Genomic DNA, 26,662 nt, shown 5'->3' with positions numbered 1-26,662 from the left:
CGTAACAACAGAGGATGAGGAATCATATGGTGCATTATCTGATTTTGGACTCATGTCAAGCTGTCAAACTTACTGCTCCACAGATGACATGTGCGCTGCGAGCCTCCTCTATGCGCTGCTAGACGAGGATAATTACCACAGATGGACTGCGACTGGTAAATCGAGTGAAAGTGGGAAACAAAATATAGATTTTGTTTTACATTGCAAATAGTAGTTTAAAGTTATGCAGCGTAGGAGATAGCCTGAAGGTTAGAGCAAGGCCTTTAATCCCCCGTTGCCCTAGTAAACCTCCTCTGTGACCACTATAGAAGCCTGCCTGTGTTGCATATTTCAACCTGCAAGTAGAAGAATACAGCCCAAGCAGTGTGCAGTGCTTTCATGTAGAAAGATTACCACAGATAGTGTGCTTTAAGTGACCGGCCAGCATTTCCACTTGGCTGCACCCTCTGATGCCACCTGAACAGAATTCAGTAGGAGCCTTCAAGCTCCTCATACATAATGTATTGCTGAAGGTCTGCTCAGTTTTCATGTTCTCCTAATTCATTTCACAAAGAGAGAGAGAGAGCTCTGCCAGCATACAGAGCACAACGCCTGCATCACACTGTACACTGTCAAATCAGGAATCACCACTTCACAACTGACTTTCTTTGCTCAAGAACTGTCAGGTCGCTTTTTGTTTGACTTGAATTCTTATGGATGTATATCAAACCTATTTTTATGTATCTTTTGTGCCGGTTGTGACATTGTTTGACCCTTTAAACTTTTATCTAAAATAGTATATTTATTGTCTTTTTGTTTCGACAAGTTTCATTTGATTGAGGTTGCTGAGAGAAAGAACTTGATCGAATCAACGTAGCAGCATAATGCAGTGTAATTCTCCATGCTCTTTGTCTTCACGTCTCAGAGACAGAAATTGATATTTATTAGTTTAATGCTCAGTGACACGGCTCTGGCCTTGCCCTTCATTTTTTATGTTGCCTCTCCTTATTTCTTTAGCGGTGTGATTTGATGTGCCGTGATTGTCTTTTGTTTCTCTTTTGCTCACAGCCTAAAATCATTCATGAAAATCAATCCCAACATAGCACGCTCTTCTGTTTCTCAAAACGTAGCCTTCCGCTGACCTCAATAAATCGACCGACGAGCATTAAACATTTCAGTTAGTGCCCTTAAAGTGGCCTTTCCACAAACATAGTTCTTCACGCAAAGGGGGGCACTGAGAGCTGTGTGTGTGTGTGTGTGTGTGTGTGTGTGTTAGTGTGTGTATGTGTGTGTGTGTGTGTGAAAGATAGAGAGAGAGAGAGAAAGGGAGAGACCAGTGTAATGACCACAATTGTAGTGTAATATAATTATGGCTGATTGACTATAATTAATGATTGTGTCTGATCATTTTAGTTTATGTTATTTTAAAGGGAGGAGTCCCAGTCAGTCTGCCCATTATCTGGGAATCCACAGGAAGTCAAATGGCATCTAGTTACTGATGCCAGTAGTCATAGATGATTTTTCACATTATTTCAGTGAAAGGATAAGGATGGGCAATTTTCTATATTTTTCTGATTGTCAGCAAATCTCATGTGCAGAGCCAATATAACAATAAACTTATACTTACAAGTATTGTGTGGATGTGTCCAAAGCCTCTTGACTTTGTGCTACATTATACATTTCTCAAAGAACTTCAGTACAAAGTCAAGAAGTTTTGATATGTGGCACAACCAGTTAGCAAAGCTCTGTAAACAGTATCAAATTCCCACACTATGGTAGCCATTGTCCTCATGGTGAATGAACATGTCACCCAGTGCAGCGGTGTGGCTCATTGATGTGTTTTTAATAGTTTTTGGGCAACAACGGAGGTCTAAGGCACAGAAGAATAAGATCAGATCTTGTTTGCACACAATACTTGTAAGCAGTATAACTTCATTGTTGGTTTGGCTCTGCACATGAGACTTGTTGACAATAAGAAAAATATAGATCATATATCACCAGCCTTATCCTCAAGTACCTCTAAAAAGGGATGAGTAACTACAATCCGGCCTCTTCTTTCCATCCTGTTTGGTTCTGCCTCCAGCGATCATGATAGGATAGGTTCCTGAGGTTGGGACCTAAGAGGGCCCTCCTTTCTTGCTATGTCAGTTTCTCTTTAGGCAAAGCACCTCTGCACCAGTAGCACCCCTTATCTCCAGTGTTCATTCACTATTGACTACTATTCTACCTCACCATTCACCTGCTGGGCTTATCATCTGGTAACACGTAGATCTCAATTTGTAATCCACACACACACAGCACAAAAGCAGCCAAGAAATCAGAGCTCTGTTTTCTCTAGTGAATCACCTTTAAACACCTGGCCCTCTAAAGGCACAGGTGCTTAAGAGAAACAAATGGGGACTAAAGACTGCAGAACCAAGAAGATGGCCCTACCAATTTACAAGTTTAAGTTTAAAAAACTGGTTTTGTGTCTTAAAACAGTGAATAGTAATGAGTTACATTCTGTTTGTTAGAAGCTGAGACATGTTTAAGTGTTAATCTATTACTCTAGACACACAAGGTTAAAAGAAGTCTGGACGTCCAAACAAGGCAACTCAAAACAGAGGTCTAGTCAAAAGCCAAGCTGCTCCACTTTGTACTTGTATGGGCCTTACAGTTAATGCAAGAAAAGAGGATTACAAGAGATGTTATGAAAAGAAATTAAGGCATGACTCGACTCTCTCTGTTCTCAAGACATATTTTTAATGGAACAGAATACTGCATGTAAGCTCAGACAACAAATCCCAAGTGAAATAATTTTAATATAACCTTGTAGGAAAAAAAACAAATATGCACCAAGGCAACAAATTAGGTGCAGCTTCTCCATATTTGACATGATGTATTAAATTAGAAATTAGGCAAATTTGCCTGGAGTTTTTCTTTTCATTCCATTTTACTGTGTTATGTTTAAAATTACATTATGTTCTGTAATGTAATTATGCACCTTTCGCAAATTATGACTTGATCCAGAATGTTTAAAGTAGTTCTGAGAAAAGCTTGTTTGTGACCATGCATTCAAGTGGACATGAAACTGTTTAGGTTGATTAGGTTATGGCTGATTTCCTGCATCTGAATTTTATCTTAAATGCACACATTGAAAGCTACAATGCAGCTGCACAAACTGTACACAGAGAATAAGACAAGAGTGACAGATATTTATGTTTGCTTGTCCTGAGTGAAGGCTTGTTTTTCTGCATCTGGCTGTATGGATATCAGTGTGGGATGTGGGGGGTGGAAGCATCTGAAAGGCTGAGAATTCCTGAAAAAAAAAGCAGCGAGACGAGTGAGAAGGGAAGAGGGAGGTCTTTTGGCCACTTGTGGCCTTCGCAACCCAGGCACAAATCATAGAGGGACATGGCAATCGGAGTGACAGATGAACAATGCTCCCATTTTCCAACCCCCTGTGAACAGGCCCATCCATCACGGGAGGGGAGATTAATTCAATTCATCAGCTTTTTGTCTCCTTGGGCCCCCTAATGCCACCTGATATTGCTCAAAGGGGACTTATAAATGTTTGTGGATTTGATCTGAACCCGCTTGCTTGACACTGAATTAAAACATTAGTCTTTTACTCTTAGCAGTACACTGGTTTTTGCCAACAGCCTGCCTGCCAATTCTACCATAACTCTGAACAAGATGAATTCTTATGAGGAGGAAAATGTTTGCCAAAGGCAGCAAACAAGAACGTAAACAGGAGTTTGTGAAGTGAGAAGTGCTTTGGAGAAAGATGGAGTGGTGGTTACAGAGGAAAATACAGTTCCTCTAAACGTTTCATGGAAAAAAACTTTTAATGAAAAAGCTGAATCATCACTGCAGGGATTCAGCTGATGTAAATTTCATCAGGGCACAGAAGATGCAAAACACTTTTTAGCATCATCTATTAATATGACACTGTCAAAGACTATTCACACAAAGAACAATCTATAAAACTATGTTCAACAAGTTTGGGCAGTTTTATCACCATTGCCCAACAAATGAATATGCAGTTTCTAAAAATCTATACAAACATAGCAACAAGAGATCTGATGATTATATAAATTGATTAATCCAAAGTTACATTTTCACATCTTTACCATTTTGAAAGTTATGCTCTCAAATACATAAATATATACATAAGGCAACTAAAGCCTAACTGATGTTGGAGTCATGAAACTTGTCATGTTGAGAATCACGTATAAGTGAGCCAACTCAGGGGGCAAAGTCAAGGTTCAAGCCATGGTGTGTGCTGTAAAATAATATGCATTTGCTGTGTAGTCCTGCCTAGCTAGACAGGTGGAGCATGGCACAAACTCAGGAGCAGTGAGGACCTCTAGTGGCCATTACAATAACTGAATAAAAGATTTGTATGGACTGAAGTGAAGTTGTGTAAGTGACATCCAATTCTTTTGATTTCTAATTTGTTTGTGTTAAAAGGCCTTTAGAGCTGCTTAATTTGTGAATATGACCAACCACCGCCACTGTCAGGAGGATAAACACTCATTTTGTATGGTCACAAAACACTTGTGAGAAGCATATGCAATACATGTAAAGAGTGCATTTCTGGTAAATTGCATATACATAAAAATTAAAATCTATTTTGGTTGCCATGACCTAAAATACCTAAATAAGCAAGAACACAATGATTAATATAGTTAAGCATTTGTACCTTAAGTAGAACTTTGGTTCCATTTTACACAACTATACTGTATGTAAAGTACACCACCGAGTTAGGTATATATATTTTATAGAAAATTCACTTTAATGCCATTTAGACTATTTTCCTTGGGCAGTTAAGTAGATTTTGCCAGTCACTCTCTTAGAAGCTTTGGCTTGAGGATCCAAGAGTATCTTATCGGGCCATTATGTAGATTTCGATGGCATTTCCATTAAGTACAGACCAACAAATACCTGCTCTGCCCCAGTAACACACTGTCCAAAACATGTAGTAATTACAACCACAAGTGATAAAGGCAGTTTAATTTGTATGAATTGTAGAAAAAGAAAATTACATACATGTGGTATATACAGAGTTGTTAAGGCAAAAGGGTTACCATTTTAGGCCATGTCCCATTTATATTCACTTCTCACATCTTTTCTGATGTATTTCTTCAAATAAAAAAAGTGTTCATGGACTAAAAACTGACAACTGAGACTTCTTATTGAAGAAAAGGTCACTTTATTCAGATTTAAGGATAACTCTCTTTCTGAGGCTGATAGTGAATCCTGCCTCCTCTCCAGACATACAGGTAGTAGGCCACGCTCAGAGACCCAACTATAGACACCAGCAGGACGGCTGCGACAAGAACCATCTTCCACACGGCTGATTCTCCTCCTTTTTCATCTGAATCTAACAGGAAATAACAAAAAAGGGATCACTTACTGTAGAGGATGTAGTCTCAAATGGACAGTTTAAAGACCATAATGACTGCTACAGATTGATGCTCTGCTGTTACCAGCCCACCTTGCTCCTTCATAACAAATGGCTCTAATGTAGTTACTAAGGTCTGGTCCTCCAACATCATCTGTTGAAGCACTGCTGGGCTCTCGGGCCACACCACCTCCTCTACTGCTGGAGATTCTCTATCAACCTGTCTATCAACCTCTTCATACTGTGGAGTGTCATCATTGAGAATCCAATGGCCCCGGACGTATCGAGGAATGCCTATGAATATAAATTGTCAGGAGCGTGGTACAGAGGAATAGGTTGATTATTTCTGAGTTATTCTTCACATGCAGATTATAAACCAGTAGATCAAACCATCAGCCACCAAAAGATACATGTTAATATTTGTATCTTACCTGACTGGACATTTGATGGGGCCAAAAGAGCCAAAAACACAAGATTAAGAAGAAGCATGACTGTGCCTACCAGTGCTTGGATTTCCTTTGCCTTTTATGTGTGCACTTCATCTGTTGAATTGGCATCAGCTGTGGCCTCCTGACTCAATCAAGATAAATTACTGCAACAGCACTCTTGTGCTTCAGAGTGCTTCCATCCGATTGGTTAAACCGTCCCCTGAATTTCACCTCTTTTATCTGAAAGTGATGGTAGGTTTCTCAGGAAGTGGAAACAGCCTGCACGAAGAGCAAGTTGTCACGCTGTTGTTTAAAATCTCAAGATGTTCTCATAAGGAGGTCATGCTGCAGATTGTGTTTAGTTACATAATTGCTCATTTTTTCCCAAAACTGAGCGGTCAATCATTATTTCCCAACGCTAAAAAGTGGTTCTGCTTTACTTAATATTTGTGCTGTAAAAGATAAATGCAGGAATGTTAAAAACAGAGCAAATAGCTTATAAAGACTTACTTATGTAACTAACTAAAAGTCTTAATGCTGTTTTGTGATGTTTGAAAAGAGAAATCAGACATGTTGTTCTGTCATTATATAATTTATTTCACAACAGATTTACAAGTTTTTTTTCTCCAGTGTTTGAGAAGTTGTTACAGGAATAGGAAGGAAACTGTGTTCATTGTAAGTGATGGAGCTTTCAACAGTTGCTTTCACATTTGAAAAAATAATCTCCACTTGGTGAACTACTGAAAACGGAACAGAGTTTGAGGTTTGGCAATTTTTCAGTTAAGGCTGAAAGTGTGACTCATATAACCCACTTCCGAACACACCGCCGCATATGAAAATTAGCAAAAATGTTCAGAAAAAAAAAAAAAGTGTTACAGTAAACAATTCCTTTTCATTTGCAGCCAGCAACAATAGCAAAAAATACAATGAAGTTCTGAGTGTAAAGTTTGAGATGTTAAAATTGAATATGAATAAGTATGTATGTAATGTAATATGGGATGCACCAATAAGACTTTTAAATCAGATGATTTGACGTGTCATAGCAGAGTAATAACATTAATAATAGGTGCATTCAGTTGAGGCATCCCAGTTGCAGAGCACTGGTAGTACACTTGCTGACTGGTAGGGCTTACTGGGACACTTAAGCAAACTATGTGTAGATTTTTGATTTCGAAGCCTTTGTTATTTACATCTGTGCTTTTCCTGCTACGGCAAGTCAAATGTCAGGCAAGAAAAAAGTCTATACTTTTATACTTACTTAAGGTAAAAGTAAACATAACAATATTGCTGGTATTCACTGAAGCCTTAACCACATACTAAATTGTCAGCCAATAAAAAATAAGTACTGTTCAATAAAACTGGCCTGATTTGGTTATGAAATAATGTTAAATAGGTTGCTTTAGTACCAGCAAGTAAAAACATCATCATTGGTACACCCCAAGTTTTCACAATCTTTCCTTTCAAGACTTCTCCCTCCATGAAAAAGTGCACCACACCCTCCATAGCAAGGAGAAAATGGTGTAATGCAAACATATTAGTTATTGCTAAAATGGTATACTGATGGTAACCGTTCCCTTTGTAGTATGTTCTTTGTCTTAGTGACAGCTAATCCAAATTTCAAGCCACATTTTGTATCACGTGTCCCTTCATTTTACAACATTTAACATACTTTGCATATCTTATTTCTTAAGTGGAAGAACAATCCCTTTAATTCGCAAAGTACACAAAGACTTGTACACAAAGAATTCTTTCCCTTGCATAGTTCAGCATGAGCTACAGTATATTACTTTGCTCCTTGAAGAAAAGCCTTGGTAATAATAGATTTACAGTATCTGTACATTTCTTACTTAATCCCTTAAACCGTTTTCTGCATAGGTACTACACTGACGTCCACAATTATTTGAGAAGTGCAACACTAAATTAAATATACTTGTACAAGATGGAGAACTCTACTTTTCTACATCACCTGTTTAATTTATACAGTCACAGGTTAAAGTTTATTGGGAGAAGTATCATATTTCAAGGTCTGATGGTTTTATCTATTTTTCAGCTATAATTTACTCTAACTGTGTACTCCATATCACGCTGTCTATAAATAAAGTCTAAAATTTGTTATACATGTCAGAAACTATTGTGTATCATGGTCAGACTACAAGAAGTTACAGTATTGTGCATTAAGAACATCTGACTATGACCAACAGTTTAGATATTGGTGATAAATCATTCAAATACTTGTGAGGCTGACTGCACAAGTATGACTTGATGTTACTACAGGTATTCTTAAGTTTAATAGAGCAATTGACCATATATATAGAATTGCACTGATTGTAACAATGGTGTAAAAAGACTCCCAGTGCAAACCTTAACAGCTCCCATCACTAACAATAAGGTAGAATGAAACAATGGGGGGAAAAGGTGCATTAGAGAATGCGCTTAAAACATCTATTCTGGATAGCAGACACCTTTCTATTCAGCTAGAAACAAAAAACTGAAACATTTTGTGTAAGTAAAGAATAAAAGGGACATCATGGCAAACTGGCTTTTTGGCCTGTCATTACAGTACCACTGAATATGGCTAAAAAACACAGCAAGTGTGGATTTGTATGCAATCTCTTAAACATCCAGACATGAGGTGAGACCAGAGAAACAGCTCATAACTCTAACAGAGGGCAACCTTGGAGGGTTTCTCTGTACAGACAATCTCAGGAATATAACAGTACACTGTATCCCTGCCGAAGAATACCTTAAGAAGCAGTATGTCGCTTTTTCATTCTCAATATTTATACATTTTGTCATACAGCTACATTTCTTTTTGAACATTTTTTTGGTACCTCTACCCAGATTGCCCTGAGAGCTTTAAGTTGAGTATCCCTAGAGGGATAATTCAAGAAACAGGATTTCACTTTTAAGAACTTAACCTGCTTATATAAACTCTGTAATTTTGCAATAAAATCCCTTTAATAATTTCTATCTTTGATGAGCTGTGAAATCTTGCTTCTTGAAATCCATATACATTTCTTTAGTGCTTCACAGTGGTGAATAATCACTACAGGTCTACACAGACTGGACTGGTTTCTACCAGGGAGGGGACAGTCTGCCTTCTGCATGATCCCTCATTATTTGTGCTTCTCTTCCTCATTGTAGACCTTCCGCAGGCTCGAGTCCAGCAGGAAATCCACTGACCTACAGGGGACAGAGAGTGGAAACATTGTGACATTATTTCTGGATCCGTTTCACAGAAGCAGAAGTGAGTCTATGAGAGAGTTTCAGTTTGTGCAGCTCCCCGTTTGTCAGCAATAGTAGCTGATTTTTTTTTTTCTTTTTTTTACTACCTGATAACGAAATGTGAGTGTGAGTTTAGTACATATATGTTTCATCAAAACTTGAGAACATTCTAAGAAATGTTTTTTAAAAATCTGAGAATGTTCTATTTGTAATACCAGCTATAAAATAAAAAGTTAAATAAAAATATTAAAGTAGCTGCACTGTTGAAATTTTATATACTGTATACTGGAACTAGGGGTGCAACAAATCACAAAATCACGGTTCAGATCAAATTACGGTTTTGAGTCACGCATCGAAACATTTTTGAGATCAACAAAAGTAAAAAAAAAAAAAGAAGGAGGAAACAAATATAACTATGCTTTCCATTTATTCTGTAAAACACTTAAAACAAGGAACCAGTGGTCTTAAATGAAAACAATATTCAAGATGTCCAATGTTTAAATAAAATCTTAAAATAAATAAAACATTCAATACTCAATTGTTAAATTAAATTGCAATATGAGGTATGATATCTTCCTCCTTTCAACATGGTGGTGAATGACAAAACAGCCTGAGTCACGTCATCAAAACTTGATAACTTACAAACATGAACATGTCTCATCCTGCAGCTCATTGAACAACCCACCAAACAAACATTCACTGGGGAAAAGTGCACTGCTAACGTCAGATAGCAGCTACACATCTAATTAGCTGCAGCACATTTAACAGCATGTAAACATACCTGAAAACGTCACTTCGGACCCATTAGATGCTGGTTTGGTCGTTGCTCTTCAAAATCTCTGTTAGCAACATGCTGTCTGTCCATGACTTGTAACTACAGCAGTTTGTTTACTTTGTCTCCAATAAGACATTAAATTTTACAGTTAATCCGCAGTTCACATGTGTGCCAAACTGTGGGGGGCGGTCTGTATGGATCACAGATCAACTACGTTCCGTTACACCACTAACTGGAACCAATGTATATTTACCAGTATAAATTGCACACCTCTAAGAGGAAGAATGTTTCTGGCACATAATGCATTAAGCGGCATGCATTTAGCCAAATCACTGTTAACACAGTAATTTTTTATCAGCATATGCGTTTATTAACTTTTCTTCAGTATGAATTAAACATTATATAGTATATCCAGCAGATTAATTACTTAATGACATATCAGTGTTAAACTTGTCAGCAGCTGCTTTGCACTTGAGTGGCAAGTGGAGCTCAAACTGCTAATCACTTGCGGGCAGCCTAACCCTTAAAATGAAAGCTTACATAATGGGCAAGTTATATAATCCTTTCACATTACACATACACACATTCATTTGTGCCAACCTGTCTATAGGAGTAATGATGAAGGGGATGGTGGAGAGGCCGATAGCTGTGGTGGTCCACTTGCGGACGGGTAGGGGCCACCTGGTGGTTCTGCCCAGCAGGTAGAGTGACCCAGCACACACACGGTTGATGGTGAAGCCCGGGATGATCACAGACGCGAGGGCCTGCCACACGAACGTGTCCACCACTGCCACTGCTACCCGGGTTGTCTTACCTGGGTTGTCCCCATGTGCCTTAGGGAACAGATGGACAATCAGAAAATGAGTCGATGTACATTTTACTGGCTTACATGAAGGCTCAGGGTTATACCATAGATCAGTAACATCTAAAAAACTAACAGGATGAATTCATTTGAAAGATAGCAGTCAAATACCAAATACAGATGGTAAAAACACAATACCACTAGTAGTTTGGGATTTAAACTCAACTGTAAGTGGACCTACAGTTCTAGTTTGGTTCTTTTAATCCATTTTCATTTGGTAATGGTTGAATCTTACCACAGCTGCTTTCTTCCCTTTGTCCACAGCATCAGCAGTGACGTAAGCAGTGGCCACAGCATAGCTGCCCCATACGAAGCTCACTGGCACCAGGGCACGGAAAGCCTCCCCAACCTCATTTGCATAGCCTGTAGGAGTAAATACATAAATGTAGATCCTGCAAAAACCATCTAAATGCGTCATAAATGTAGTTAGCTGCCCTCAGGTCCAGGAAAAAATCATTTGTCCTATATATTTATTAAAATAATAATTGAGTTTTAGAACCATTTGGAGCAGTTCATTAAATATTCAAAAGGTCAGTTTTTTACTTTTTATCCCCCAGACTCCAGTACATTAATATTATCCTGAAACATACAAGGAGCGAATAAACATTAACTTCCTCTCTGACATTGTCTGAGTGAAAAAGAAGAGCAACATTTGGAAAATTATGCAATATCCACTCCACAAGGGTGGAATGACATAGATATCCTTGATCTCTTATTAAGAAGTCACCTGTGCCATCTCCACAGTACATGTAAATCAGTGGTAAAATTACCTACAGTCACACGGGAAGCTTTATCTTTAGTTCAATGACGTTAGAACCATCAGAGCGTGGTGGAGTCATATTCTGCTGCTGCTGTAAAGTACGACTCTATCACTGTTACTGCAGGCAAAACTGAGGCTCCTGTGCAAACAGTGCACTTTACTGTCCTACCTGTACAGAGGGATAAGCTTATGTTACAAGCGACAATGTCACAGCCTGTTAAACACACAGCTTGGTGACAATTTATTATCTCCTCAACAATAATTGTCTAAATAAATAATGTAATCATTGGAGGTAATAGTAATACACAATGCCCACAAAGTTTCTGTTTAAGGCAATCAAATTATGATACATTTAGGACATTGATCTGTTTATTATTCTCATAATCATTTTTAGTAGATTACCAAAAGACTACATGTTTATTTCAAGCAGAAGCTAGAATTATCACCATTTCCTGCATGATGATGAACTAATGCTATTATCACAGTTTGAGTACATATAAATATTCAGAATATGTTTTGAGCTTGTAAAAAAGTTACATTATTGATATTATAGTAAGCCTGTGCAGATTCTAGATAGACAGTCCCAACCCAGCCCTACTCTCCAATAAAACTTGTATTCATGTCCACTACTACATTAAAGTTACCTTTCACACACAAGCACACACACACACACAGTGATACACATTCCTGCCAGTGGTTTCACACTATTTCATTGATCTGCAGGTGGTTGTAATTCACTGAGGAAAAAGCAGCAATGCCTCATGAAAGGCAGTGAAAAAAAAGCTGCTAGCAAGTCTCAAACTTCTGGAAATAAATCATCTTTGCAAATGTTTTATGTGGAAGAAAAAACACTTCACATATTTATTAGACCCACACATGAGACGCTGAATGTCAACTAGTTTTGGTTTGTTTGTTCATGCTGATGTTTCCCATTAATTAAGATACTGCACAAAAAGCTCCTTGTAGTATTTCACTATCTCATAATTCAACACATTATGGTAATTGCTAAACTTTTGTTTCTGAACTGTTTTAAGCATTTCACTTAAAATGGAGCCTTTAATAAAAAAAAGGTGCTTCCATGGCTACGGTGAATGCATCAGTGAGCAAATCACATGACAGTTTTGGTTTTGTTTTGTTTTTCTGTTATCTCTAAGCAGCAGCCAAAGACTATATCAAACCCTTTGAACTCACAAAGTAATTGTTATGAGTCATGTTTAGGGCTGAGAAATACCCAACCAATGATTATGACTCCAAACTCAGCACTGTCTGCTACCACAAGGACATTTTCAGGCCACTTTTAGGTTTCAGGAAAAGAAGAGAGGCAAATTCTGCAGATCAAAGCAAAAAAAAAAAAAAAAAATCACAGCTGCAATAAGTGCTTATAATTCCAAATGTGTGTAAGTGGAGTTAAAGCTTACGCTGTGCAAAGTCCTGAAAACTGTGGGAGTGAAATGGTATAATATCCACTTAAATAAGATGGTTTTTAAACCTACATCTTAAATACTGATGTAATAGACAAAAACTGTAAAAAAAAAAATTGGCATCCCTGAATAATAATGAATTCATTTTCTACAAGGAATAGTCAAAATATATGCTGTGAAAAATACATATTGACTGAAAAGACAGCAAAGGGAGTTTAAAGTGTCAGTTTTAGCTCTAGGCTGTCTGGTTTAATACTGTAGCAGTTAAAATAACAGTAAAGTTAACTACTGGATTTGAAACTCCTGAAGCCATTGTGAGTACAAGATGATACTAGTATGATAACAGAGTCTAGATAAGATTATCTTCCAGCAAGGCACTCAGTTAATAATAAAATGTGCCAAGCCCTGGTGTAATAGGCTGGGGCCCAATTCTTACCAGTAAGCACAGGCTTCAGATTACCCTTCGTGATTCACTATTTGCCCTGTGCCCAGCAAGGCATGAAGGTGTGTTTGACAGAGAATGTGTGCGGTGACATGACGTTGATGGTAGGAGAAACATAAACAGAAGAGATAAGGAATGACAGAGAGCGCAGGTTGTGGGATAGATGTGAAGGCTTGGAGAGGGTGAGTGATAAAAAAAAAAAAGACGTTCAGAGAGTTGCAATAACAGCGCCTGACAGCCAGAAAATGAGAAACATAAAGATGAACTGTCCACTCAACAACCGTATCACGTTTCTGATCTACAGCGTGTCAGTTCTGCTGGATTGTTTACCAATAGTGGAGTTTTGGAAGTGACCCAGACAACTACAACACCTTGTGAGAAACCGTCAACACAAGGACGTCCAGCAATCCTCTTTATCTCACCTCTAAGGTTATCCACCGACAATTAGCCTGCTGTGCAGTGTATATGGGGTGGCGATGCACACACACACACACACACACACACACCATATTATCTGAGGAACAGTCAACTCCTCAGGACAGACAGCTGAAGTTACATCAACATTTTTCCATAAGGGAATTTCTTGAAGTTCCTGCTCACTCAGTTGGCTAAAGCGGACACATTTCAGGTTAAATCCAGTCTGTGTTACATAATCACCATTACAGCTGCCATAATAGTAAAAGATAATCTGTTCCCAACATGCTAAAGAGTTCTGGGGGGATTAAAATTCAGAATTTGTACAGACGCATCAAGTGTATGTAACCATTTAAAATGATAAAATATAATATACATACAAGTAATTAATATGAAATGATAGTATCTAAAATTCACAAGTAGAAAGACAAATACAACAGAACTGACAACTTTTAATTAAAAAGTAGGATCTTTTCATTTAAATTACCCACTTAATACTATTTTTTACTATTCTATTCATTTCATTGTTCAACTGTTTACCAATCTGAGGTACAATGGGATTACTGGTTCAGAAATGTGGCTCATAATCAGTCAAAAATCACACAAAAATTAAAAACAGAATGTATAGGAATAATTTTTTGTTTTCTGTTTCTGTTAACATGCTGCTCAATGTAGAGATACAGAGACTGACAATAAAGATAGAAAAGCAAATCATTTATGATTTTTTGAAGGAGATAAACAGATTTGCATGACATTTAATTCTAAGTAAGCCATGGAGCAGGTCATGTAAGTCTGTGGGTGAACAGCCAACACTTTGACAACTGCTGCAGCACAAATGCCCTTCAGGCAGGTGACTGCATGCTGTTTCAAGCCAGCAGATCACTGGTGCTCCTTTGGGAGAGACCCTGCTGTTATCAATTGCAGAATGACAGCAGGTAAAGGGGGCACTTATACTAAGTTGTTGTGTCTGTTAAACAGTGACGGTGTCTCAATTTCGAGTCTGGACATGCTTGCAGGCGTTTCTTCGATGTCGTGTGAGTCACTGTCTCCTCATGCTAACGTCACACACAGATAACTCTACCTAGCTTTATATAAGTAATAGTTACTTACTTAAAGCAAACAAAAGCGTGCAACAACGATATTGTTGTCCAGTAGTGGACTTCGTCCGCTATGTCCTGCGGTAACAAAATGTCCTTCAACAGCCAAGTTTGCTATAAATAGCTGTTTAACAGAGTAGTTAGCCGGCGATGCTACCCTCTAGCTCGCTAGCACACAGCTCCGGTGTCACGACAGCTTTAACGTTAACTTATAGTGTGTTCAGGGAACATCGGACTGAGCAGCCAGAAAGGTCACATTTAACACGACATACCTAGGAAGCGGACCCATGTATCGCGGTAAATGTCGACTGTTTTGCTCGTTTTTTCTTCAGTGGGATCCATGCCTTCCTGTTCCTTTTCCTACTCCATCCATCGATGCTTTACTACATGAATCCGGGTGTGAATTCCGACAGACAGAGGGACCGTGAAGGGGGCGTGATCTTAGCCACAGCATCCAACCGGCTGCAAAACGTCCTACCACAGACTGAATATAAATATGTCCCTAACTGGACACTGGGCGGCAGTAAAAACTGCTGCCCGTCTCTCTTGCACAATATGTACTTCTTCTTTTTCTTCTTCTTTGTATGTTTAACAGCAGTTGGCATCTATATTGTTTGGATTACTGCCATCTTCTGGAGTCAATTAACCCCTACAGTATCAGCTGATCAAGCATCTTCATGCCCTGTCCAATATCACCTCACTCCAGGCAAGTACTTTAATTATGCTCCTCTTATCCCTAATCTTTCCATTTCCTCCATCATGTCCTTTCTTTTTGACATATATTTATTGCAGTTGATGATAATGTTAATGATGTTCTACAGTTTCTGATATCTGATACTGTTCACAAAGACCGGTTGGATGTTCACTTATAACATGACCTTTTCTTTCCTTTTTCCTTCCTACTCTATTTTGAATTGAATGTAAATGTCTCCCCCTTATCTCCTGATCACACAGTATGTTGTTGCTTTCTTTCTCATTTAAAGATCCCCTCCAGATATGTTTAACATATATTAAAAAATGCTTTGAATAATAATTTGCATCTGATATGTTTTTTTCCCCCACAAATTACCTCATTAATCCCCCTACACTCAAAAATGTGTTTTTCTTCTTATTCCTACAGTTGAATGTTTGAGCCTCACTGTGCAGAATGATGTATGTGCAGAGTTTGACACTAGAAGGCTGTTTTCACATTCATCTGCTGAAAAGTGGAAAGTTTCTCTGTGCTCAATGAATATCAGATTTTAAGGGGTGGGCCTGCAAGCATGATTTGTGACTAACAAATAGTTTGGAAGCCAATTCTGGTCCAATGTTCAACTCACAGAAGTGTGATGTGGAAACTTGAAGCCTCCGGTGCACATAAGCCTAGCTTTGACTTTGCAGTGAAGTAGGAGACATCTTGAGTCCAGCAGTTAAACTTTTTGGAAGAAGATATTGTATTATATACATCTTGAAATATGTTCGGAGGGGATCTTTAAAATGACATGTAATCCTTCTCCCACATTTAAAAATTCCAGAATCTATGAAAATATGTATTATTCCAGAGTTTACTGCTGGATGCAAGATGTCTCCTATATCACTGAAAAGTCCATTTCCAGTGTATGTGCACTTAAAGTTTCCACATCATGCTTCAAACTAGCTGTGATGTCACAAATCCTTCTCATGAGCAGACACCTTAAACTCAGATTTAAGGTGAGCACATAGAAACTTTCTCCCTTCAGCAAATGAATGTGAAAATAAAGTTCTAGCGATAAACTCTGCACATACATTATCAACACTGTGAAACAGGCACAAGAAGAAAAACACATTTTTGAATAGAAAGGGACTTTAACTGTTATGAGATAACACACATATACCACTTTTCACAGGGATTTGTGGAGATTAATGTCAGTAAATTCAATAAGCACTTGTTTGTAGATCTGTATCCTATTTTATTAACTGAGTTCACATTTTGTGCTGGTAAGCACTGACATATAACATATTTTAATGTCTGCTCATGTAGAACAGAAAAAACACCATCAGTGTGTGTTGGCTTTTGAAAGAGGCAGAATCACCTGTATAAAAACACCCATATGATTGACCTTAAAGGCCCTTGGTTCACTGTTTGGGAAAATGCACTACTATAGCATAATATAAACTGCATTTTTACCTAATTTGAGGCAATGTTGTGTCAAGTTGCCCTGTGCCAAAATCTAATTTCAAATGAAGAGGCTGCATTTTTTTCACACTGGATTAAATGTCAGTCTGAATGTGGCCTACCAGACAAAAAAACAAACAAACAAACAAACAAACAAAAAAAACATGGGTTAGTTTTCTAGCTGTCCTAGCTCAGGTTGGTTTTCAAAATATAATAAAGCAGCCATGTCTACTGTACCTGATGGGTACTTAAAGGCAACGCAACACAAGCACAATACAATGGGAGTGTCAGGAAGTGGGGGGTAGTGGGCCATAATTCAATCATGCCCCAGGGGCCCCCTAGCAGGTTAATCTGGCTCTGCATATGGGACATTTTATAGATTCACTATATGAGAAAGACAGTTCAGAAGAAGGACCTAAATGAAAGAGGTTGGGAGGAGGAAAGAGAGAGGCATGGTATTTTATTTTAGGGTAATAAAGGACTGGTTTACCAGCTGAGACAGATTAACAGAAGAAGAGAATAAAGCAGCATTGTCCCTAAAGCCAGACTAATGTAACTAACTGTATAAAACCTTATCAGTGTGTTTTAATTGGAGTATCTTGCATTCTTAACATAATTAGTCTTCCATATCCCTTTGCTTCCCACAGCTTTTGTGCCATAAAAATATATCATCAGGAGCACATTCATAGCAGATAATTCATAACAGAATTGTTGATAAGGTTTAAAAATATTGAAACATGTCAAACCAAGGTGGAATCATTAAGAATAAAAATTATACTCCAAATATATGTTGACTCCAACACAGCAAACTTAGGGTTGAATGAATGATATGATGCTACTGTAGCTCCAGCTTCAATTTAGAATGACAACCAGTAATAGGCTAAATAATTATCAAAAGCATGGATGTATTAGAGGCTAGAGCATACATTTTTTATTCATTCAATTAAAACTGATGGTGTTTCAGACAAACTTTAAGCCTTTCATGCAGATAATATAACAGGTATCCTGCTTTATGGACCATGAATGTTCTAGAAACTTATGCAGAAAGGCTGCACCCACAAATAAGACCTGCCACGCGCGGGTTTCCTAAAGAATACCTGGATTAGTATTAAGATTAGGATTATTGACATTTCATAGTAAAGGCAATTTCTATATTATATTTGCTATCGTTTCACACTTTCAATTTCATACATTAATTGATTTATTCTTACTAAAACCATCAGCTGAAAAGGAGATACATTACAACCAATAAAAATAGTGCATTCTGATTGACAACCAAATAGACCAATGACGACGAGCTATGGAACACAGCGGACCAATGGGAAGGCTGCTAGCTGTTCAGAGGGGTGAGTTTTGACCTACGATGGCAGCCGACAGCCGGAGCAATCGTTACAGCGGCACCAAATCACTATCTAGTTTATTTTCTACACGGAATATAATGCCTTGTAAATCATACTGGACTTTAGCTTTTCTGATTGTTATTGTAAGCCGATGTTTCGCCGACGACGATCACGAAATGGAAGAGTTTCTGAAGCGGGAATATTCCCTTTCCAAGCCTTACCAAGGTATGTTGCCCGTTATACGCTCACTATTCACAGGGGGACAGATGATTCTATTAGCGATCAAATTACATCCATGCTTGAGCTTATTTCTCCTGAAATGTCTTCATAATCTGTCTTCTGTCGCTATAACATTCAGCCAAACAAGGCAGCCTATATATTCACACCCTATTTAAAACCTTAACGCTACATTGTGTTTAATTAAAGACCAATGTGCGCTTTTTCATACTCAAGTGGATGTTTTGTGTAGTAACAAAGCAGAGCTGTTTTGAATGTATTGTGCTTTGTCAGCTCTTTGTCATGATGATATTTGTGTGCTCAGGTGTGGGATCTTCAGGCTCCTCCCACTGGGAGCTGATGGGTGATGCCATGGTAACCGCCGACCAGGTGCGCCTCACACCTGACATGCAGAGCAGGCAGGGGGCAGTGTGGAGCCGCCTTGTGAGTATGCACCGTACATCTTACTGGTACTGTCCCAGTGATGTATTTCAAACACTAGAAAGTTGAGCTTGGAGGTTCATGCTTGACCTTGGGAACACATACACACTGCGATATAAATTCTAAACTTAGAGTCCCCCGCCAGTCAAAAAATGTTTTTTTCTTCTTGTTCCTTCAATTGGATGTTTAAGGGTCACTGAGCAGAATGATGTATGCGCAGAGTTTGACACTAGTACCCCATTTGTACCCGATACAACAATTGTGGAGCCAGTCGTTGTCTAGTATGCAACTTACATAAGTGTGTACAGTGCACATACACTGAGAATGGGCATTTCAGTGAAATAGGAGACATCTTGTGTCCATCAGTTAGACTTTTCAAGGTGGCAGTTGAACTTTTTTGTGGAAAAAACATATTAGACATAATTAGTCAAACAGAGTATTCTCTTATGTCTTCAAACATGTCTAGAGGGGATCTTTAATGTTCACTAAGTGAGCTATTCCCAAAGCTTTTAGCTGTATCCCACAGGCTTCCACCTTCCACCTACTAAAAAAGACGACGGGATATAGCTGAAAGTGAACCTTGAGTTTAGAATTTTTATCACAGGTTGAAAAAGTTTTTTATAGTAACAGTCAGGGGACACAAGATGCAGATGGAGGGAAGGTTAGAGCAAGAGGGGTAGGGCTTAACTGGTCGATGTTGTCTTTATAATAGAGATTGTTAAATTAAAAGTATGGGTTTGGTGTATTTAAGGTCAGTGGGAGAATGTTTTAGCAGCTGATTTTTGCTGTCTTTACAGTCCTTGGCTATCACTCAGCAGTTCAGCTATCTGTCTGTCATGTTTTTTGTGATAACCATGTTGGATCTTATCTTGCTCTTACCAAAATAAACACCCTCATCATCATGTGGTATGTCTAATATGTCAACCTATATGCCAACCCAGCTCAACTGAACACTTTATACTTCAGTCTATAGTTAAGTACCTTGCTGAAGGGTTCTGTGACAGTAGTTGTTTATCGTTAACCTTCCATTTGAGTGGACTAGAAACCCTAACCCAACCCAAGGTCTAACCCCAACCACAGAGAGCAGCACTGTGGGAAAATATTTGATGGGAAACCAGACTGTTACGTAACACCAGTTCCAGTGTGGTCAGGTCCTCGGGGTTTTAATGGCTCGACCCAAGAGTGCCATCCCAAATCAAAACTATCGATTTCCTAGAGCCCGAGGTGACATCTTCAAATTGCTTGTTGCAACCAACAGTCTAAACCTAACTCAACAATATTCAAGTTTCAATTGTAAAAAACAGAGAAAGGCAGCAAATCCTCACATCTGAGAAGCTGCTAATGTGGTAAATCTGGCATTTTGCCTTGAAAAATTACTGAAATTAATTAATTATCAAATTTATATTTTTTTGTAGATTGATTAATCGATTTGTTTCAGCTTGATGTATTTGTCTTTCCAGCCTTGCCATCTTAAGGACTGGGAGATGCAGGTGCACTTTAAGATTCACGGACAAGGAAAGAAGAACCTGAATGGTGACGGGTTGGCTATTTGGTATACTAAAGAACGCATGCAGAGAGGTAAATGTTATAAGACATAGTATTGACCTAAACTTACTTCTTATCTATTTTAGAACACAGTTTTTTATACTCCGTCATCTCATTCATGTACAGGTCCCGTGTTTGGAAATGTAGACAACTTCACTGGCTTGGGTGTTTTTGTGGACACATATCCCAATGAGGAGAAACACATAGAGGTATGCTGCAGTACTATTGCGTAGATCTCACATGTTTTGTGAAAGTAAAAGAGAGTTAATGGTTATAATGGACGAGTGCATCTGCAGATTTGTGTAATGGGGCTGTCTTTATGTTCTTTTGTGCAACCATTTGGAGACAGGCGCAGAAGAAGAGATACACTCCTCGCACACAGGTAACCTTTGGATCGTACACGTGTGACCTAAACCCATGTTATACAGCCTCCATTAGGCCTTAATCGTGTTTCTCCGACTGTAAAAATACTATTAACTTTTTAAAAAATCACTGCACCAGACTAAATGTGTGATACATTTTGTTTGTTGTTGTTTTTTTGCTGCTAAGTCTTAATCAGAGTAGCATGCATTTTACAATGGTTATAAAACTAAACTATTAAAAGATGATAGGAATTGATATATGGAAGCAATATTAGAGAGAAGCCAAGCAACAAAATTTGACATTTAAGTGACATATTTAATGCAAGTTTGTAAATATGAGTTTTTAAGATTCAAAGTAATGAAAAGCATAACTTCTCTGCGCCGTCTTGCAAAGCCTGCTTGTTCTAATATTAAAAGTATCAAGGTTATTTGTCACAAAACTGTCAGATAAACAGCAGGGATTCTCCAATAACCTGCTTCCAGTCCTGCCAAAAGACAAAATAAAGACAAAAACCACATAGATTTTGTATAGAAATCTCCTTTGACATTGCACTGTAACTGTGAATATAAACATCCCTTCAGAGAGGCTGTTAAACTGTGACTATAAAGTGTGAACATCCCACTGATGAATAAAAATTACCATCACCTCTCAGTCCTCTAATAGCGCAGGATAAGGGACCAATTTAAATCAAAAACGTTTTCCTAATCTCTTTACATTTTTTTTCCTCCTGTGACCACAAGAGGATCTTCCCCTTCGTCCTGGCCATGGTGGGGAACGGCAGCATCAGTTATGACCACGAGCGGGACGGACGGCCCACAGAGCTCGGGGGCTGCAACGCCATGGTTCGCAACCTCAAACACGACACCTTCCTCTTCATCCGATACATCCGCCGAAGACTCACGGTGAGAGAATCCCCATCTTAGCACATGCAGACACTTCCTCATGTTCTCAACTGTCCAACCTGTTATTAGTCTACACTGGGCGGGGTGACTTTGAACGGGTAATATTTATTTAAACATATGTGCTCTTTTACAGCAACGCCCTGTTTGTGGTTACACTGAAAAATCAAATACCAATAATCTAACAAGAACAGACACAAACAGGACAGAATAATATAAATATCTTGATTTTTAGGCGGAACTGTAGATTATTTTACAACACTGGTGTGCAGTTTCTCTAAAGCAGCGAATGCAAAATCTAAGATGGCAATTTTTCAACAACTAGGTGATGATAGACATCGACGGGCAGCACGAGTGGAGGGACTGCCTCGACATACCCGGGGTTCGGCTGCCCCAAGGCTTTTATTTCGGAGCTACTGCGATCACTGGAGACCTCTCAGGTAAACAGCTTCCACTTGTGCAGATGTGATTAATATCAAAGACAATTTGACAGGAACACATTTTATGATACACTATACTGTACTATGAGTGATGGGATCCTACATGAACAGTTTTGGTTATTCCACATGAGAGAGTTCTGGTTTTCTCACTGGTTTGAAGTGGGCGGGGCTTAGCTGGGTACAGGTGATGTAACGTACTTCCATGCACCTAGAAGGATTTAGGTTGTTTACTCACTGTCAATCAAATCTGATCAAACCACAACCACACAGTCATGATGAAGCACGTTACCAGAATTTTGCGTGTCAGACTCTTAATGATGCCTAAAACTGTTGTGTACAGAAATACTTATATACTCGTATACAGTACCGCACAAAAGTTTTAGGCACTAAAAGTAAAGTGAGGATGCTTTCAAAAATAATGCCATGAATAGTTTTTATTTGACAATTGATTTCATACAAAGTTCAGTAAACAGACAAAACTAAATGAAATCAATATTTGGTTGGGGCCACACCACGAAAATAGTTCTTTATGACTCTGGTTGTATGTTTGGGGTTGTTGACATGCTGCAGAATACATTTGGGACCAATCATACGCCTCCCTGATGGTTTTGCATAATGGATAAGCATCTAAACATGTCTAAAACTTTTGCACAGTACTGTGTGTATGTGTATATATATATATATGTACACTGTACGCCTCAGACCTTTCTGGGGGCTTTCAAGGCTTAATCATGAATAAAAGCATGACCCGTGACTGCATGATTCACTAACAAAGAACACCATTTAAAACAAAACAGCCTTATAGTCAGACTGAATTGCTATTTATTTTAACTTTTACCATATGAACAGCTGAAACAAAGCAGCATGTGTGTAAGAACAAATTCAGTGTCCTCACAGTTGAACGGTTGGGGACTTCATTAAACTACTATCCCAACCTTTTTAAATCTCAAATATAATTTTAACTGTATTATGTGGAGTTAAATTTTAGGTAACTAAGCATGTTCCAGCAAATCATTAAGCTTTGCCTTACTTAACTAAAAACCATGTGAGCTTTATTTGAATCAAAGCAGCTCTGTTTTACGATCGAGATCCAAAAAAGTATCAATGACAACAACGTGGTCTGAGTGTCACACTAAAATGTTTATATTCCATCTCAAAATTAAATAAAACTCAAGATTGTCATAAGTTTTATTTTCACTCAGCCTTGCTTGACAGAACACATGCTGTGTCTGCTCTTTATAGTGAATAAAATATTAAAGCCCTTACTGGATGATTGCAAAAAACCTTTGTGCAGCAAGTTGGTATTTTAGTATATTAATACTATTTATTTATGAAAATAACATATTTTACATTTCACTGAGAATACCAGTTCAGTCAGAGACACTTGAGTGAAGGAATTTACAATTTATAGCTGGTTACACAGTTAGATTTGGCAAAAATAGGGAGCTGTCTGCCTAAACTAACGCAATCCCTTTATTTTTCATTATGAACATTTCTACTGGAAATGTGAAACCTTCTAATTGATGCATCATGTGTTTTTTTTTTTCTTAATTTCTTTCCTTAATCATATTTTCCAAATCTGAATTTATAGATAACCATGATATAATTTCCCTGAAACTCTACCAACTGACGGTGTTGCGGAGTAAAAAGGAAGAGCAAGAGGAGGAGGAGGAAGAGGAAATAACCATACCCAGCGTAGATAACTTTGACCTACTCAGATGTAAGACACACACACACACACACACACACACACACACACACACACACACACACACACACACACACACACACACACGTATTGTGGAATTCCATGAATTCACTCCTGTCAGATGATTGATCACCTTTCATCTCTCACTCCCTGTCCTCTCTTCAAGTGGGTCAGGTTGAAGAAGGGATGAGTGGCATCGCTATTTTCTTCACCGTGCTCTTCTCCATGCTGGGTTGCATCTTCCTCATCGTCATCGGCCTGGTGGTCTACAGCCACTGGAACGAGAGCCGACGCAAGCGCTTCTACTGAGGAAGAGGGAGGGAGAGAGGAAAAACAAAACAAGGAGACAGTGATTGTGATAACTGCCTGCGGTCCACGGACCCAACTGCACTGAGACGAAAGTGAGATCCCGCTGTCGGCCAGTAGAGCGCAGCAGGGTGTTTTTATCCTGCCGACAAAACACTTTTGACAGCAGATGTTGAGTATCACCTGCCAAAAGAAGCCATTCTCCAACTTTTGCCATTGGTTCGTTATGAAGCTGTAGGAGGACTTTAATTTTACACATCCTCTGTCCTCAGATCCTGCCTGATACACACCAACTGGGCCTTACCATCTCCACCTCTGTGCTTGTTACACGGCAGACATGCAGTATATTACATGACTTCTTCTGAGCAGCTACATTTTCTTTTTTTTTTATTACCTTTCGCTGCATTTGACTTTCCACTAATTTTCAGTGCACTGATATTGATTTTATGACTTTGAGAAATATATATAAGTACCTGATGATGTGTTCCTACTCATGCTTCGTTAACCAAACGTCACTGAAAACCCCACCGTACCCAATCATTTAGAGTCTGTGTATGTATATAATATACATAGTGTATATATAGTATTCTGCATATTCTTATCCTGTAGTTGCTGTACTATGCATGGTTTGTTGAGGGTTTGTTTTTATTTTTTAAATCATGGAGGCTACCACCGTTCTTTGTTTACATCCTCTGTCTCATTGATGCATGTGCTGATGGCAAAGATTTGTATGTTTCAGAGGAATATTTAATTTCCTTTAAATAGAATTTTTATGTATATATTTGAGAAAAATTTGAGAAAATGTATCAAATTTCTTGATCGGTACAGAGCAAATTCTTTTAAATGTATTTAAAAATAGATATATTTAATGTCAGAATAGGAGCTTTGCACTGAAAGGCAGCGTGGGGACGTTTAAAGAGGATTTAAATGACTACTTATTTATTACAGCTGTATTCCCCGTCGCTGATACTTTTTATCTGCATATTTAATACAAAAATGACTGAAAAATGTGTTTCTTTTGTGTTATATGTAAAAACATCACGTCTTGTTTTTGTGTTGAACTTGCGGTTTTGCAGTGGTTTGAACAAACCTGCTGATTTGGCCTCAGGCTGCCTCTTTTCAATCTAAGCGTTAAATCGGTGGCTGACCAGCTGTTGTTGACTCAGCTTCGTCTTCTTCTACATGCTCTGGATATGGTTCCACGCCTTTGTCATCATCATTGATCTTTTGCGGTGCATTGTTTTTGATGTGTGTGAGGACTTCCTCATTTTCTGTAGCCACTTTGACAACCGTCCTACCTTATTTATATTTGATTTATTATGTTTCCTTTTGTTTCTTGATTCGTATGAAAACTGTGTGCCTCATGTATCCATTCACTGACTCTCATCTACATTTTTTAATTCTTTGTTCTGAACTATTTGCATTGCCTCATTAAAGACCGAACAAGAACACTGACCTTGTTTTGACCTCTGAGGGATCGTAGAGTTACTGTGGTTGATCGACATTTATCTTACATTCTTTCTATCTAGAGGACAGATAACTTCCAGAGATGCATATAGTGCACTATAGACCTCATTTAAACTTGCACTGTGTGCAGGCAACAACAAGTTGTGTTAATCAAATTTTTTTCATTATGTAACATCCCGTCAATAATTAAGGCTAACTGCCTGTGGCTCTGTCACATGCTTGGGTGGGGCTCCACTCTCACTCCCGGGGCCGAGATCTGTTTCTTTTTGAACACTTCAAAGAACAAGCTGTTACCTAAACGACATGCAAGGATCAAGAGGAAACTTGTGGTCAAAGGATAGGTTCACAAAAAAAGTTGGGTCTTAAAACAACAGTCAGGTGTCCATATGAACGCTGAAAGAGATTTTCCTCGCTGTGATTGTTCTTCCTGTTTATACTGGCTATTAAAAGATGTGCTTTCAATGTAAGTGATGGGAGCCAAAAATCCAGTGTGTCCACACAGTCATTTTGTACAAAAATGCATTTAAGTTTGTCTGAAGCTTATATGAGGCTTCAGCAGTCTGAGTTAGTCATTATCAAGTGGATATCTGACACATTTACAGTCTTTTTAGCATCAAATTCCCTCTTTGTTTCCCTGTTGAGCTGCAGTGGAAGTATAGTAACAAAAGGATGAACTGTAGCACTAAAAAGACTAACACTGAAAGATATTTACTGGATTTGACTCATTTGGAGGCTGAAGCTTCATATTAGCCTCAGATAAACTTTTAAATATACTTTTGCACAGAATGAGGCTTGTAGATTTTGGCTCCTATCACTTACATTGTAAGTGCTTTATGAAGGGATCTTCTGATGATCAATATGAAAAGGAGGATTGATTATGGAAAGCCTAAAAACCTACTTCAATGTTCATTTGGGCTCCTAAATATTGTTTTAAAACTAACTTGAAAAATTGTGAATCCGTCCTTTAAACGGATGAAATCAAACAAATAAGTCAAGAAATGACACAAGGCAGTC

The 26,662-nt window shown here is 38.4% G+C and overlaps 2 protein-coding genes and 1 long non-coding RNA gene across 3 annotated transcripts; 2 read left to right on the top strand and 1 right to left on the bottom strand.

The window, feature by feature from the left end:
• Positions 1-5,153: 5,153 nt before the first annotated feature.
• Positions 5,154-15,167, bottom strand: mtfp1 (mitochondrial fission process 1). The gene is made up of 6 exons (XM_044333751.1): positions 15,062-15,167; positions 10,891-11,018; positions 10,394-10,626; positions 5,797-8,976; positions 5,459-5,659; positions 5,154-5,344 (listed from the first exon to the last, which is right to left on the bottom strand). Exons 1-4 carry the CDS (start codon positions 15,129-15,131, stop codon positions 8,910-8,912), a joined length of 498 nt encoding a protein of 165 aa, XP_044189686.1. The 5' UTR covers positions 15,132-15,167; the 3' UTR covers positions 5,154-5,344; positions 5,459-5,659; positions 5,797-8,909.
• Positions 14,634-15,822, top strand: LOC122968477. The gene is made up of 2 exons (XR_006398829.1): positions 14,634-14,726; positions 15,122-15,822. It is a non-coding gene; the product is annotated as an uncharacterized LOC122968477 (long non-coding RNA).
• A 1,960-nt stretch (positions 15,823-17,782) lies between these two features.
• Positions 17,783-25,632, top strand: lman2la (lectin, mannose-binding 2-like a). Its single transcript, XM_044334458.1, has 9 exons — positions 17,783-18,488; positions 18,805-18,923; positions 20,381-20,498; positions 20,592-20,674; positions 20,815-20,847; positions 21,569-21,730; positions 22,053-22,167; positions 23,759-23,887; positions 24,042-25,632. Exons 1-9 carry the CDS (start codon positions 18,287-18,289, stop codon positions 24,182-24,184), a joined length of 1,104 nt encoding a protein of 367 aa, XP_044190393.1. The 5' UTR covers positions 17,783-18,286; the 3' UTR covers positions 24,185-25,632.
• Positions 25,633-26,662: the final 1,030 nt, after the last annotated feature.

Source organism: Thunnus albacares, chromosome 18 (genome assembly GCF_914725855.1).
Source record: "Thunnus albacares chromosome 18, fThuAlb1.1, whole genome shotgun sequence".
Taxonomy (NCBI): Eukaryota; Metazoa; Chordata; class Actinopteri; order Scombriformes; family Scombridae; genus Thunnus; species Thunnus albacares.
This window is presented reverse-complemented; position numbering and strand designations above follow the sequence as displayed.